At 53.3% G+C, this 15519-nt stretch overlaps 1 protein-coding gene across 5 annotated transcripts in view; it reads left to right on the forward strand.

Moving 5' to 3' along the window:
* Positions 1-1206: 1206 nt before the first annotated feature.
* LOC142468063 (semaphorin-3F-like) overlaps positions 1207-15519 on the forward strand; it is a 36147-nt gene continuing 21834 nt past the window's right edge. For 2 of the 5 annotated variants that reach the window (XR_012788573.1, XM_075574155.1), the window contains exons 1-3: positions 8463-8623; positions 11176-11238; positions 11821-11940. Coding sequence is in view for 4 of the 5 variants with exons in the window: in XM_075574155.1 (XP_075430270.1) it covers positions 8555-8623; positions 11176-11238; positions 11821-11940 (252 nt within the window). In the remaining variant the exon portion in view is untranslated. Of the gene's footprint in view, positions 1291-7273; positions 7297-8462; positions 8624-11175; positions 11239-11820; positions 11941-15519 lie in introns of those variants that run through there. The other 3 variants (XM_075574157.1, XM_075574158.1, XM_075574156.1) reach the window with 3 other exon arrangements.

Consider the following 15519-nt stretch of genomic DNA (forward strand, 5'->3'; position numbering starts at 1 on the left):
TATTGGGGTGGTGGGGGTATATATTATATTTATTGGGGTGGTGGGGGTATATATTATATTTATTGGGGTGGTTGGGGTATATATTATATTTCTATTTGGTGGTGGGGGTATATATTATATTTATTGGGGTGGTGGGGGTATATATTATATTTATTTTTGGTGGTGGGGGTATATATTATATTTATTGGGGTGGTGGGGGTAGGTATTATATGTATATGGGTGGTGGGGGTATATGTTATATGTATATGGGTGGTGGGGGTATATGTTATATGTATATGGGTGGTGGGGGTATATGTTATATGTATATGGGTGGTGGGGGTATATGTTATATGTATTCGGGGGGTAGTGGTGCATTTTTTATATGTATTCGGTGGCATATAAAATATACCCCCCACCTCCCCAATACATATAAAATATACCCCCCACCTCCCCAATACATATAAAATATACCCCCACCGCTCCAATACATATAAAATATACCCCCACCACCCCAATACATATAAAATATACCCCCACCGCCCCAATACATATAAAATATACCCCCCACCTCCCACATAAATATAAAATATACCCCCACCTCCCCCATACATATAAAATATACCCCCACATCCCCCATAAATATAAAATATACCCCCACCTCCCCCATAAATATAATATATACCCCCACCTCCCCCATAAATATAATATATACCCCCACCTCCCCAATACATATAATATATACCCCCACCTCCCCAATACATATAATATATACCCCCACCTCCCCAATACATATAATATATACCCCCACCTCCCCAATACATATAATATATACCCCCACCTCCCCAATACATATAATATATACCCCCACCTCCCCAATACATATAATATATACCCCCACCTCCCCAATACATATAATATATACCCCCACCTTCCCAATACATATAATATATACCCCCACCTCCCCAATACATATCATACCCCCCACATTGTCCTTACCTATCTCCTGCAGGACGCAGACAGCACAGGAACAGGTCACTGGGCTTCCGGGTGTGGGCTCCGCCCCCGCTGTCCTCTGGTTGGCTGTCCTCTCCTCCAATCAGGGACAGCATACCAGTCCTCCTTGCTATGCTCGGCCATCGTCCCGCCCCGCCCTCTCAGCACCAGCCCTCGCGCGCTGCCGCTGCCGCCATCGCCCGCCCTCGCGCTGCCAGCCTTCCGCCCTCGCGCTGCCAGTCTTCCGCCGCCGCCGCGGTAACAATGGTTACCTCCAATTTTATATCGGACAGGCATCGGAATTACCGGCCTGTCCGGGTGAAAAACGGACACCTGGCAACACTAACATACATGTCCCCCCGGCCCCCTGCACACATACATGTCCTGTCCCCCCGCACACATACATGTCTCCCGGGCCCGCACACATACATGTCTCCCGGGCCCGCACACATACATGTCCCCCCGGCCCCCCGCACACATGCATGTCCTGTCCCCCCGCACACATACATGTCCTGTCCCCCCGCACACATACATGTCCCCCCGGCCCCCCGCACACATACATGTCCCCCCGGCCCCCCGCACACATACATGTCCTGTCCCCCCTGCACACATACATGTACAGAGAGGTAATACCGGCATACACATACATGTCTCCGTCTCCCCCCCACACACATACATGTCCCTCTGCACACATACATGTCCTCCCCCCGAACACATACATGTACAGAGAGGTAATACCGTCATACACATACATGTCCGAGGACACCCCCCCCGCACACATACATGTCCTGTCTCCCCGCACACATACATTTACAGAGAGGTAATACCGGCATACACATACATGTCTCCCCCCCCCCCCTGAACACATACAGGTACAGAGAGGTAATATCAGCATACACATACATGTATCCCCCCCGCACACATACATGTCCTCCCTCCGCACACATACATGTACAGAGAGGTAACACCAGAATACACATACATGTACCCCCCGCACACACACATGTCCTCCCCCCCCCCCCCCCGCACACATGTCCTCCCCCCCCCCGCACACATGTCCTCCCCCGGCACACATACATGTCCTGTCCCCCCGCACACATACATGTACAGAGAGGTAATACCGGCATACACATACATGTGTCCCCCCCCCCCGCACACATATATGTCCCGCCCCCCCGCACACATATATGTACAGAGAGGTAATACCAGACACATACATTTCGTCGTCCACACACACACACACACACACACACGTATTCTCTCTCATTTTTTACCGGACAGAGTAACCACATACCGGATACCTGGCAACCCTAAAGCACACGGCGGTATATAGTGACACTGATCCGTGTTGTAGCACATGGCATTATATAGTGACACTGATCCGTGTTGTAGCACACAGCCGTATATAGTGACACTGATCCGTGTTGTAGCACTCGGCGGTATATAGTGACACTGATCCCTGTTGTAGCACTCGGCGGTATATAGTGACACTGATCCGTGTTGTAGCACTCGGCGGTATATAGTGACACTGATCCCTGTTGTAGCACTCGGCGGTATATAGTGACACTGATCCGTGTTGTAGCACACAGCAGTACATAGTGATACTGATCCGTGTTGTAGCACACGGCCGTATATAGTGACACTGATCGCTGTGTTGTAGCACACAGCAGTACATAGTGATACTGATCCGTGTTGTAGCACACAGCAGTACATAGTGACACTGATCCCTGTTGTAGCACTCGGCGGTATATAGTGACACTGATCCGTGTTGTAGCATGCGGCGGTATATAGTGACACTGATCCGTGTTGTAGCACACAGCAGTACATAGTGATACTGATCCGTGTTGTAGCACACGGCGGTATATAGTGACACTGATCCGTGTTGTAGCACACAGCAGTACATAGTGATACTGATCCGTGTTGTAGCACACGGCGGTATATAGTGACACTGATCCGTGTTGTAGCACACGGCGGTATATAGTGACACTGATCCGTGTTGTAGCACACGACGGTATATAGGCACACTGATGCGTGTTATAGCACACAGCAGTACATAGTGACACTGATCCCTGTTGTAGCATGCGGCAGTATATAGTGACACTGATCCCTGTTGTAGCATGCGGCAGTATATAGTGACACTGATCCCTGTTGTAGCATGCGGCAGTATATAGTGACACTGATCCGTGTTGTAGCATGCGGCAGTATATAGTGACACTGATCCGTGGGACAGTTGTTCTGTGTAAACATCCCAGGACACGTCCCCTGTCCCCGTCTCTGCTGCCTCCTCTCCAGTTCCTAATTAGCGACTTCAGGTCTGTGCTCTGTAATTACAGTCGGAGGTCAGCAGCCAGGGGGCCCTTCAATGTGCCCCCCCCCCTTAGGGACAAAGGTTGGGAGGGGATCAGCTGTCACCCCCACTGTGTACAGACCAGTGACCTGGAGTCTGTCTCTCGGTCACAAGGTGACAGACAGAAGGAACCTGTGGCATATGGCGTCTGTCCCTTCTACCACACAGTGACCCAGACTGAAGGGAACTTTGTCACCACGGGGGGCAGTAAAACCAATACACCAACTTCTTCACATACAGTCCAGATCTCCCTGATCCCACAGCTCACCAAATCCACCGATCTCCCCAATCCCACAGCTCACCAATGTCCCTGATCTCCCCAATCCCACAGCTCACCAATGTCCCTAATCTCCCCAATCCCACAGCTCACCAATGTCCCTGATCTCCCCAATCTCACAGCTCACCAATGTCCCTAATCTCCCCAATCCCACAGCTCACCAATTGCACGATCTCCCTGACCCCACAGCTCACCAATCTCCCCGATCCCACAGCTCACCAATCTCCCCGATTCCACAGCTCACCAATCTCCCCGATTCCACAGCTCACCAATTGCACGATCTCCCTGACCCCACAGTTTACCGATCTCCCCAATCACACAGCTCACCGATCCCACAGATCTCCCCAATTCCACAGCTCACCAATCTCACGGTCTCCCTGACCCCACAGCTAACCGATCTCCCCAATCACACAGCTCACCGATCTCACAGTTTACCAATCCCACAGCTCACCAATCTACCCGATCTCCCCGATTCCACAGCTCACCGATCCCCCCGATTACACAGCTCGCCGATCCCCCCCGATTACACAGCTCACCGATTTTCTTGATCCCACCGATCTCCCCGATCCCACAGCTCACCAATCTCCCAGATCCCAGTGATCTCACTAATCCCACCTTTACCCGATCTCGCTGCTCCCCCGATCTCGCTGCTCCCACCTCACACCACTCCCCCGTCTTGCTGCTCTCGCTGCTCCTCCATCTCGCTGCTCCCCCGACCTCGCTGCTCCCCCGGCATTGCCGCTCCCCCCTTTCACCTCTTAAACCAAGGGGGGCGCTGGGGAAGGGAAGAAATCCGCACAACCCATGTGAAGGCAAATTTCTAATTTCTGCATCTTTATTATTTCTGATCTTTCGGGTGTATGGTGCCAACGTATCCCGCAGCACAGTACAATGTGAGAGCGAGGACAGCAAGGCCGAGCTCATACACACCGCTTGCTTGCGGGAGTGCGAGCTCCATCCGTTCCGCGCTGCTGTAGCACAGGAGATCTGTGCTCGTAATGTTGCACGCGTTTGGGCGCGTCACGAAGCTGGTTCGCCCTCATTGGCTGAACCAGCTCACGTGACGCTGATGTCACGCAGCAGCCGCCTGAAGACAAAACGCTGCCGCGTCAACGCGCTATTTCGCTGGCAGGTGCGCAGGCACTTGGCTAACTACTATAGCCAAGTGCGGCATTGTGTCTGGCGTATATCTTAGGACAAACTGAGACGCTAGGAAGGAGGGCCGTGACCCGAGGAGCTTACACTCTAGAACAGGGGTTCTCAACTCCAGTCCTCAAGACCCAACCCCCTCCCCCCCCCCCCCCCCACAGGTCAGGTTTTCAGGATATCTCAGCTTCACCACAGGGCTCAATCAGTCCCTGCTTCAGCAAAGGTGGCTCAATAAGTCCCTGCTTCAGCACAGGTAGCTCAATCAGCAATCAGTCCCTGCTTCAGGACAGGTGGCACAATCAGTGATTGAGCCACCTGTGCTGAAGCATGGACTGATTGAGATACCTGTGCTGAAGCAGGGATAGCCTTAAAACCTGACCTGTTGGTGGCCCGTGGGGACTGGAGTAAAGAACTCCAGCTCTAGAAATAGAGGAGTGAAGACCGCAGGAATAATGTGTGTGAGTTTCTGAGCCGGGGTCTGGCTAACCCCATCAGGACGGCGAAGGTTAAAAAACGGAGTCGGGAGAGCTTAGCGTCACCTTGAAAACGTGTCTTTAAGGAACACCTGTCTATCAATCAATCTATTAGGATCAGAATATCATCAGGATTTCTTTTTGCTCCGTTCTGAAGTTCAAAATACAAACATTTCTGTACAATTTACTCAAATGAATGTTGGAAAAGAAAGCGGTTACTGGCGTTGCTCCTTGGAGTAGCAGGGGTTTTTTTTTTGGGGGGGGGGGTTTGTTTGATAGAATAGATGTTTCTATGCAGGAACCTGCTGCCATATACAAGGGGAAGGAGGGGTCGTGGGCAGTATACCTTCTGTGCTTCTGTTTAGGCGAGACCGTGGCTCTCCACAATAATTAGTTTTCCCGTCTGAAATCCCGCCACACATTTCGGGCTTAATGCTACAGCCTGCGAAGCCGGGTTCTGCAGTAATTCTCCACCAACTTGGGGTATTTTGGCTGAGAATGGCTCAGCCGGGCACAGAATACGCCTCTCTGTCCCGCACGTCTCTCCTGTTGATATACTTCGGCTCAAATGTAGCTGAATGGTGAAATTGCTGCGTTTTTTATGTTCTGGACGCCAAATCCCTAAAGTGGCAGATTTTGTTAACTGGAATAAAATCAATAAATTGCTGATCGCTGCCACCCGCTCGGACATTACATCTCACCGTTTTTTTTTGCGGATTTTGTGATTTCTCCAATGAGTCTCGCAGCTTCCGGTGGGGGGGATCGTAGAGGTGGGGGGGTGATCGGAGAGCTGGGGTAGGAGAGAGGGGTGATCGGAGAGCTGGGGTGGAAGTGGGGCGAGGATCGGAGAGCTGGGGTGGGAGGGGGAGGATCGCTGGGATGTGGGGATCGGAGAGCTGGGGTGGGAGGGGGAGGATCGAAAAGCTGTGGAGGTGGGATCAGAGAGATGGAGGTGGTGGGATCAGAGAGATGGAGGTGGGGGGATCGGAGAGCTGGGGGAGGTTGGGGTTTGGAGAGCTGGGGTGGGAGTTGGGGGGGTTTGGAGAGCTGGGGTGGGAGTTGGGGGGGTTCGGAGAGCTGGGGTGGGAGTTGGGGGGGTTTGGAGAGCTGGGGTGGGAGTTTGGGGGGTTCGGAGAGCTGGGGTGGGAGTTGGGGGGAGTTCGGAGAGCTGGGGTGGGAGTTGGGGGGAGTTCGGAGAGCTGGGGTGGGAGTTGGGGGGAGTTCGGAGAGCTGGGGTGGGAGTTGGGGGGGTTCGGAGAGCTGGGGTGGGAGTGGGGGGGTTCGGAGAGCTGGGGTGGGAGTGGGGGGGATCGGAGAGCTGGGGTGGGAGTGGGGGGGATCAGAGAGCTGGGGTGGGAAAGGGGGGATCAGAGATCTGGGGTGGGAGTGGGGGGGGGATCGGAGAGCTGGGGTGGGAGTGGGGGGGGGGGATCGGAGAGCTGGGGTGGGAGTGGGGGGCGATCGGAGAGCTGGGGTGGGAAAGGGGGGGATCGGAGAGCTGGGGTGGGAAAGGGGGGGGATCGGAGAGCTGGGGTGGGAAAGGGGGGGGATTGGAGAGCTGGGGTGTGAAAGGGGGGGATCGGAGAGCTGGGGTGGGAAAGGGGGGGATCGGAGAGCTGGGGTGGAAGAGAGGGGGGGGTCGGAGAGCTGTGGGAGGTGCGGGGGATCGGCGAGCTGGGGTGGGCGAGGGGGGGGATCGGAGAGCTGGGGTGGAAGAGGGGGGGGTCGGAGAGCTGTGGGAGGTGGGGGGTTCGGAAAGCTGTGGGAGGTGGGGGGTTCGGGGAGGTGGGTTTGTAGAGTTGGGGGAGGTGAAAGGTTCGGAGAGCTGGGGGAGGTGGGTTCGGAGAGCTGGGGGAGGTGGGGGGTTCGGAGAGCTAGGGGAGGTGGGGGGAGAGTGTTGATGATTCTGTGGGTTTTCGGATAAAATATTTGTAGGGCGTTTTTTTATCAAGACATTGGCAGGACAAGACGGAGATACTCGGCGTCACTATAAAGCGCTGCCTACAGAGAGGATGGGTAATAATGTCAGAGTTGAGGTTTTAAAGCTATCGCCACTCAGACGAGGGTTTTTTTCAGGGGTAAGATTTGCCCCCCGCGTCCGCATGACATCACCACCCCGCGCAGCTGCTGTGGGCTCGTTGCCCCTTCACACGTCTAATGAAGATATTTGGGATGTCTGGCAGCCCCCAGAGAGAGCTGAGGTTACACCCAGCTGGGGGAGGGCGGCTCTGCCAATTTGGTCCTAGAGGTGTCAGGCTCTCTTTCCCTGCAATGTCTGGTCCTTGAGGTATCAGGCTCTCTGTGCCCCAGGCACTGTCTGGTCCTAGACATGTCAGGATCTCTTTCCCTGCTCTGTCTGGTCTTAGAGGTGTCAAGCTCGTTTCCCCCATGCTGTCTGGTCCTAGAGGTGTCGGGTTCTGTGTGTCCCTGTGCTGTCGGGTTCCAGAGGTGTCAGGCTTAGTGTGTCCCTGCGCTGTCTGGTCCTAGAGGTATCGGTAGGGTGACCAGACGTCCCGGTTTAGCTGGGACAGTCCCGTTTTTTGGGGAACTGTCCCAGTTTTCTGTCCTGTTAGGCCGTGAGTGACATTTGGCCCGTTTTTGCCGGGACAAATATGGTCTCCCTATTTGTCCCTGCAATGTCAGGTCCTAGAGGTCTGGCCTCTGTGTGTCCTTGCACTGTCTGGTCCTAGAGGTTTGGCCTCTGTGTGTCCCTGCACTGTCTGGTCCTAGAGGTCTGGCCTCTGTGTGTCCCTGCACTGTCAGGTCCTAGAGGTCTGGTCTCTGTGTGTCCCTGCACTGTCTGGTCCTAGAGGTCTGGCCTCTGTGTGTCCCTGCACTGTCAGGTCCTAGAGGTCTGGTCTCTGTGTGTCCCTGTTTGTTTGTTCCTATAAAAGGCGGCTGGGTCTCGTTAGCCAGTTTAATTGGACACGTCCTGCTGCCTCCGAGGTCACCCAGGGGGGCTTTAAACATCTAATTAACCCGCAAGTCCGTCAGACACCTGCGTGCAGCGCTCGGAACTGCGACCTCTTCCTCCTTAACCCTTTCCAGTCTCTTGTGCGTTTAACCCCTCCCCTTCCTCTATAGGTCAATGTAATCCCTCTCCGACCTGAATTAACCCCTTCCCCCTCTCTTTCCTCAATTAACCCCTTCCCCTCTCTTTCCTCAATTAACCCCTTCCCCTCTCATACCTGAATGTACCCATTCCTGCCTGGATCCCTGGTTTAACCCCTCGCTGCCCTTGCAGAGCTCAAGGCCTCCGGCACAGCACACTTCCTCACCTTCCTGCTGAACACGACGGATTATCGCATACTGCTGAAGGACGAGGATCACGACCGAATGTACGTGGGGAGCAAGGACTTCATCCTGTCCCTGGACCTGCAGGATATCAACCGCGAACCGCTCATTGTAAGTACCCCGGGCGTGGGAGACCGCACTCCCCCTGCACTGTGTATTACTGCCCCCCTGCACCGCGTGTATAACTACCCTCCTCCTGCATGTGTGTATTACTGTCCTCTCCCTGCACCGCGTGTATTACTGCCCTCTCTCTGCACCGCATGTATTACTACCCTCCCCATGCACTGTGTGCATTATTGCCCTCCTCCTACACCACGTGCATTATTGCCCTCCCCTGCACCATGTATTATTGCCCTCCCCCCACGTGCATTATTGCCCTCCCCCTGCACCATGTATTATTTATTTATTTATAAAATGTTTTACCAGGACGTAATACATTGAGAGTTACCTCTCGTTTTCACGTATGTCCTGGGCATAGTTAATATGACAAATACTTGGTTACAAATACAGTTACATAAATGAACAGGGTATACATTATATACAAGACAATGCGTGCACAGTTAGAGAAGATGTATATTATGGGCATATGTAACAGTTACAGACCAGATTAAAGTGTGAGACAGCCTTAGATTTGAAAGAACTTAAACTGGTGGTGGATGTGAGAGTCTCTGGTAGGTTGTTCCAGTTTTGGGGTGCACGGTAAGGGAAGGAGGAGCGGCCGGATACTTTATTGCCCTCCCCCCACGCTTACTCCCCTCCAAATCCAGAGAACCGGGAAATAACGTTACGCCCCAGCAGGGCCTTCCTCAGGGTGGCAAATGATTGGGTAAGGGGGCGTGATGTCCCCGTGTATGTAGTATGACTGGGGACATCACGCATGCTGCCATGTGTCCTTCCCATGTGCTGCATTTGTCACAATGTGTAATATCCCTGATCACTTTATATAGGATACGTTGATGATGTACAGTATCTTTAGCCCTAGCACACGGAGGCGCTGCACTGCCGGTTCAACACCATTACTCTTCATTCATCGTAGTTTAGCATTAGATTTCGAAGTGACGCGGTACTAGAGGTCGCTGAGCCCCACTACGTTTTTATTTTATTTAAAACACAGCAGTATTACTCCTTATGTACCTGCGCACTCAAGGATCCACTCTGTAATTAAAGAGGAAATGTTGATTTGCTTTGGGAATCCTCTGTCCCTTTCTGTATTCATTATTTGTAAAACATGCTCCAAATAGCGTAATGGATGTATATCTGTACTCTGCGCTTTACAAGAGAGACAACACAATAAATGCAACCAACAAAAATAAACAACAGGACAGGAAATCCCTGCCCCGGGGAGCTTACAATATAAGTGGTATGATGGGAGACAGCAGGTGAGGGAATAAGTGCAGTAGATGGCAGTCCCTCGTAGGAGTGACTTTGGGTGTGTGACAGTAGCCAGGGGTGGCCAACTCCAGTCCTCAAGGGCCCCCAACAGGTCAGGTTTTCAGGATATCCCTGCTTCAGCACAGGTGGCTCAGTCAATGACTGCACCCCTTGTGCTGAAGCAGGGATATCCTTAAAACCTGACCTGTTGGTGACCCTGACCTGTTGATGGACCGGAGTTGGCCAGTCCTGGTCACTCTATTTGAGAGCTTAATTTAAGAGTTGAGATTTAAGGTTTGTCTTAATGTTTCATCAATCCTGAATTTGCAGCACCATTTCAATTTGTTAAACCAGTTTGACCTCTGCTCAGCACAGGGGGACCCAGGTGACGTTACCAAGGTGTCACCTCCGGTGTATGCATCTTGTTGTGGGCTTAATACTAAAGGGGTCAGTCCTGCCCAGGACACCAGTGACCAGGACGAAGGCCTCGGATATAGTGGGCGCCGCCTGTCGCCCGAGCGATCTGTGGACTGAGATCGCTCGCGACAGGGAGGCGTGGCCGTGACGTCACGAGGCTGGTTCGCCCTCATTGGCTGAACCGCTCACGTAACCCGACCATCGTGCGACAAAATAAAAAAAAATTGTCGGCTCAAAATTCTGCCGTGCGCGCTCACTATGGCCGGCCCTATAGAGCTGCTCACACTATGGACGCAGCCTATAGACAGGGACAAGTTGAATACAATAAATGCCGCTGATTGACCCAATCGGAAAATGTAACTATTTTAAGAGGTTTTTTTTCTAAAACTAGACATTTCCACGATAAAAACTTTGGAGGGTTTTTCCCATCTCTATCCAATGTCTCCCGGTGATCAGACTGTTTGTCAGTCGTCAAGTCCGCGGGTAGATAGTTCTCCCTGCTCTGTCCATGGTTAGCAAAGTCATTAGAAAGCCGTCTGACGGATAAACGGAAGGAGCCGTATTCTGGATTTCTGTGTTCCCGCATTAATTTTACGGTATGCAAACAATTCACTGGTGGTGCCGATCGGGGCACTATCGTATGGAAACTCTTCTTGAAGTTAATGTGTCCCGACCGGCACTATCACAGTTTAATGAATAACCACCAAATAGGTAACAAGGTTATATTGTGGAGGGCCCCTGTAATAGGTTACATCTGTCACTGTTCGTTATTCTGAGGAATACCTAGTTTGGAGGAAACATTGGTTCTCTGTCTCACTTATCTCTCCTCCTGCCTGCCCCCCGGGGGTCCCGCTCATTGCTCTCTGTGTTTGCAGATTCACTGGCCGGCGTCCCAGCAGCGGATAGAAGAGTGTGTGTTATCTGGGAAGGACAGTAATGTGAGTATGGACTACAAGGACCAGCATGCATTGCAAACACAGCGAGAGCAGGACTACATGGCCCAGAATGCATTGCACATACAGAAACAGAGAGCGAGAGCAGGACTACACGGCCCAGAATGCATTGCACATACAGAACCAAAGACAAAAAGCACACCCTCCTCCTGCACTCCCCCCACTATCTCTCCCTCCCCCCACTCTCTCTCCCTCCTCCCACTCTCTCTCCCTCCCCCACTCTATATCCTCTCCCCCACACACTCTTCCCCTCCAAACACTCACTCTCCCTTCCCCAGCCTCTCCCCCTACCCCTACGGCCTCTCCCCCTCCCCGCACTGCCTCTCCCCCTCCTCCCACATCTCCCCTCCCCCACTCTCTAGCTCCCCTCCCCCACTCTCTATCTCCCCTTCCCCCACTCTCCCCCCATACTCTCTCCACCTCCCCCCATACTCTCTCCACCTCCCCCACACTCTCCCCATCCCCCCCCACTCGCTCCCCCTCCCTCCCACTCTCTAACCCTCCCTCCCCCTCACTCTCTCCCCTCACTCCCACTCTCTCTCCTCACTCTCCCCCCCTTCCTCACAGGGAGAATGCGGTAACTTTATCCGCCTGATCCAGCCTTGGAACCGGACACATCTGTACGTCTGCGGTACCGGAGCATATAACCCAGTGTGCGCCTACATCAACCGCGGGCGCAAAGCGCAGGTACCAGGGGAGCAACGCTCTGCAGCAACACCTCCCACCTAGTGCAACGCTCTGCAGCAGCACCGCCCCCCCAGCGCAACACTCTGCAGCAGCACCTCCCACCAAGCGCAACACTCTGCAGCAGCACCGCCCCCCCAACGCAACACCCTGCAGCAGCACCTCCCACCAAGCGCAACACTCTGCAGAATCACCTCTTACCCAGCGCAACGCTCTGCAGCAGCACCGCCCCCCCAGCGCAACACCCTGCAGCAGCACCTCCCACCAAGCGCAACACTCTGCAGAATCACCTCTTACCCAGCGCAACGCTCTGCAGCAGCACCGCCCCCCCAGCGCAACACCCTGCAGCAGCACCTCCCACCAAGCGCAACACTCTGCAGAATCACCTCTTACCCAGCGCAACACTCTGCAGCAGCACCTCCCACCCACCCAGCGCAACGCTCTGCAGAAGCACCTCTTACCCAGCGCAACGCTCTGCAGCAGTACCTCCCACCCACCCAGCGCAACGCTCTGCAGCAGCACCTCCCACCCACCCAGCGCAACGCTCTGCAGCAGTACCTCCCACCCAGCGCAACGCTCTGCAGCAGCTCCTCCCACCCACCCAGCGCAACGCTCTGCAGCAGTACCTCCCACCCACCCAGCGCAACGCTCTGCAGAAGCACCTCCCACCCAGCTCAACGCTCTGCAACAGTTCTTCCCACCCAGCGCAATGCTCTGCAGAAACACCCCACCCAGCGCAATGCTCTGCAGCAGCACCTACCACCTAGTCTAACGGTCTGCAGCAGCACCTCCCACCCAACGCAACGTGCTACAGCAGCACCTGCCACTCCTGAGCACGGCAGTGCTTGGGTGTACCTCTGCAGCTTTTGGTCATGAGTGGGTTAATGGAGCGATGCTCTGCAGGTCTCTCTGGCAGGGAAGGGTTAATGGTGCAGTGCTCTGCAAAATGGCAAAGCAGGCAGTGTGAGCGCTGGGTGGGGGAGCCGTGTAAGTGAGCTGGGTGTGGGGGGAGCAGTGTAAGAGCGCTGGGTGTGAGGGGAGCAGTGTAAGAGTGCTGGGTGCGAGGGGGAGCAGTGTAAGAGCGCTGGGTGTGAGGGGAGCAGTGTAAGAGTGCTGGGTGCGGGGGGGAGCAGTGTAAGAGCGCTGGGTGTGGGGGGGAGCAGTGTAAGAGCGCTGGGGGTGGAGCAGTGTAGGAGTGCTGGGTGTGGGGGGGGGGAGCAGTGTAAGAGCGCTGGGGGTGGAGCAGTGTAGGAGTGCTGGGTGTGGGGCGGGGGAGCAGTGTAAGAGTGCTGGGTATGGGGGGGGAGCAGTGTAAGAGCGCTGGGTGTGGGAGGGGGAGCAGTGTAAGAGCGCTTGGTGTGGGGGGGAGAGCAGTGTAAGAGCGCTGGGTGTGGGGGGAGCAGTGTAAGAGCGCTGGGTGGGGGGGAGCAGTGTAAAAGCGCTGGGTGTGGGGAGGGAGCATGTAAGAGCGCTGGGTGTGGGGGGGGAGCAGTGTAAGAGCGCTGGGTATGGGGGGGAGCAGTGTAAGAGCGCTGGGTGTTGGGGGGAGCAGTGTAAGAGCGCTGGGTGTGGGGGGGAGCAGTGTAAGAGCGCTGGGTGTTGGGGGTGTTATGTCTCAGTGTTTATACTTCACAATAACACACGACCTTGTTGGTACTGAACGATCCTTCTTTATTACTGCTGACATGTAGTCAGTTTCCTGGTTACCTCAGACGGCTGCGTGTCTGTTTATGCCCTGATGTTCTCTGACTGGCTCTCACTCTGCTTCCTGGGTCAGAAGTCAGAGTGGTGACATCACAGCATCACATGACAGTGACCAGGAAGTGCCCAATACACCACATCTTCTCCCCTTCTCATAAACTCTTCAAATAGAACATAAACAAAAATAACCAACAATAATAACAGTATCTATCTATCTACATAAACCAACTATCTAATGTTCCAAGTCAATCTTCCCCCGAGTAGGTCTCTGAAAGCTCTTTTCCTCGTGGTCTCACGCTCTTTCTATCGGACCTCGTCTTCCGATGCGGTTTGCTGAAACAACGATTCCGCTCTTCCATTTGCAGTCACCGCCGCTCCTGGGCCAGTCTTGCTGCTACTTCCTTACTGGGGTCATCCTCCCGGTGCTCATCCCGTACTCCTGGACCCATCACTGCATCTGTTGCCTGTACTGGCTCCTCTTGCCTCGGGGCCGGTTGCAAGACAGGTTGCTCCACTGCCGAGTTCTCTGGTACATGGTATTCTGGGTCATGCTACACCAAATATCTGTCTGGGTCTGTTGACCTGTTCTGAGTAACTGTTCGCTGTTGGCCCGGATCTGATCCGTGTGGCGTCTGGTGGAAAGTCCATCTTCCGTGGTCACTACATACATTTTTGGTTCAGTCCTGTGACTGTACTGGCCTTACATCTCTGGGGGTGCCATACATCCGTACCCATACCGCCTCCCCTGGGACACAGGATTTGGAGTTAGAGCCCCATTGCATGTGACTTTGTGCACGGAACACAGTGTCTTCCACCGTGCGCGGTTTGAGAAGATCAAACTTGGTTCGTGGCTGATGTCCAAGCATGAGATGACCAGGTGAGACCTCTGTAGTTGCATGGGGTGTTCTGTACGCAAGTAAAAAGGTCTCTAAATTGTCTGTCAATCATGAATTTGTTGTCTTTATGGCTTTTAACGACTCCTTCAAGATTTGAACAAACCTTTCGGCCTGGCCATTCGTGGCCGGGTGGTATGGTGCAGATGTTCGGTTGACAATGCAAAACTCTGCTGTCAGAACAAACTCTGCCCACCACCACACAATAAAGGCTTTTTAATTCTTCTACTGGATTGTAGCCCCCGTTTTCTTCACTGTAGCTGTGCTCCGCTTCTGGACCCCACAGACCGCTCTCTCTTCCTGCATTTGGCGTGAGGCACGCTCATTATGGGGATCACATTGCTGCATTTGTGAGTACTCTGCCTGGTATGTTTTCATTCATATCATAGTTGTGGATATATCTGTCTCATTTAATTTGCTGATTTGCCCATTATAGTATATATAGAGGACAGTCAGCCTTTCATAGAGACTTGCACATGGTTCTACTTCACTTACAGGCATTACCAATAGAGTCTCACGCAGCGTTCATTGCTTGATCATCCCCAACACCAGTGAACATTATGCTTTACTATTTCAAATAGTCTAGCTGTTACTGAGCCCTGAACATTGGGACCGGTGCCCTAAAACTCTGTTTGCATTCAATTATTTCTTTGTGGGGTGTGCTGCTAACTTATTAGCGAAACACAACCCAAACCACAAACATGAACCTCATTCAATGAGTACCCCTATAGCCCCACCCTCTCCTAACTCTGCTCACAATTTTCAATTTGTCCCAGTATCCGAAGAGGAGATTACACAAGTGCTCCTCAAATTAAAAACTAAGCAACCAATGTGGACCTGATTTACTGCAATCTAAGTTCCTAAGTCTTGGTGCCCCAGTCATTGCCAAACCAATTGTTACCATAATCAACTCTATCCTGTCTGCAGGCCATATCCCTAAGACCTGGAAAACTGCCAGAGTTGTCCCAATCTTCAAAAGTGGGAACAA

The sequence above is a fragment of the Ascaphus truei genome, chromosome 17, assembly GCF_040206685.1.
Source record: "Ascaphus truei isolate aAscTru1 chromosome 17, aAscTru1.hap1, whole genome shotgun sequence".
Taxonomy (NCBI): domain Eukaryota; kingdom Metazoa; phylum Chordata; class Amphibia; order Anura; family Ascaphidae; genus Ascaphus; species Ascaphus truei.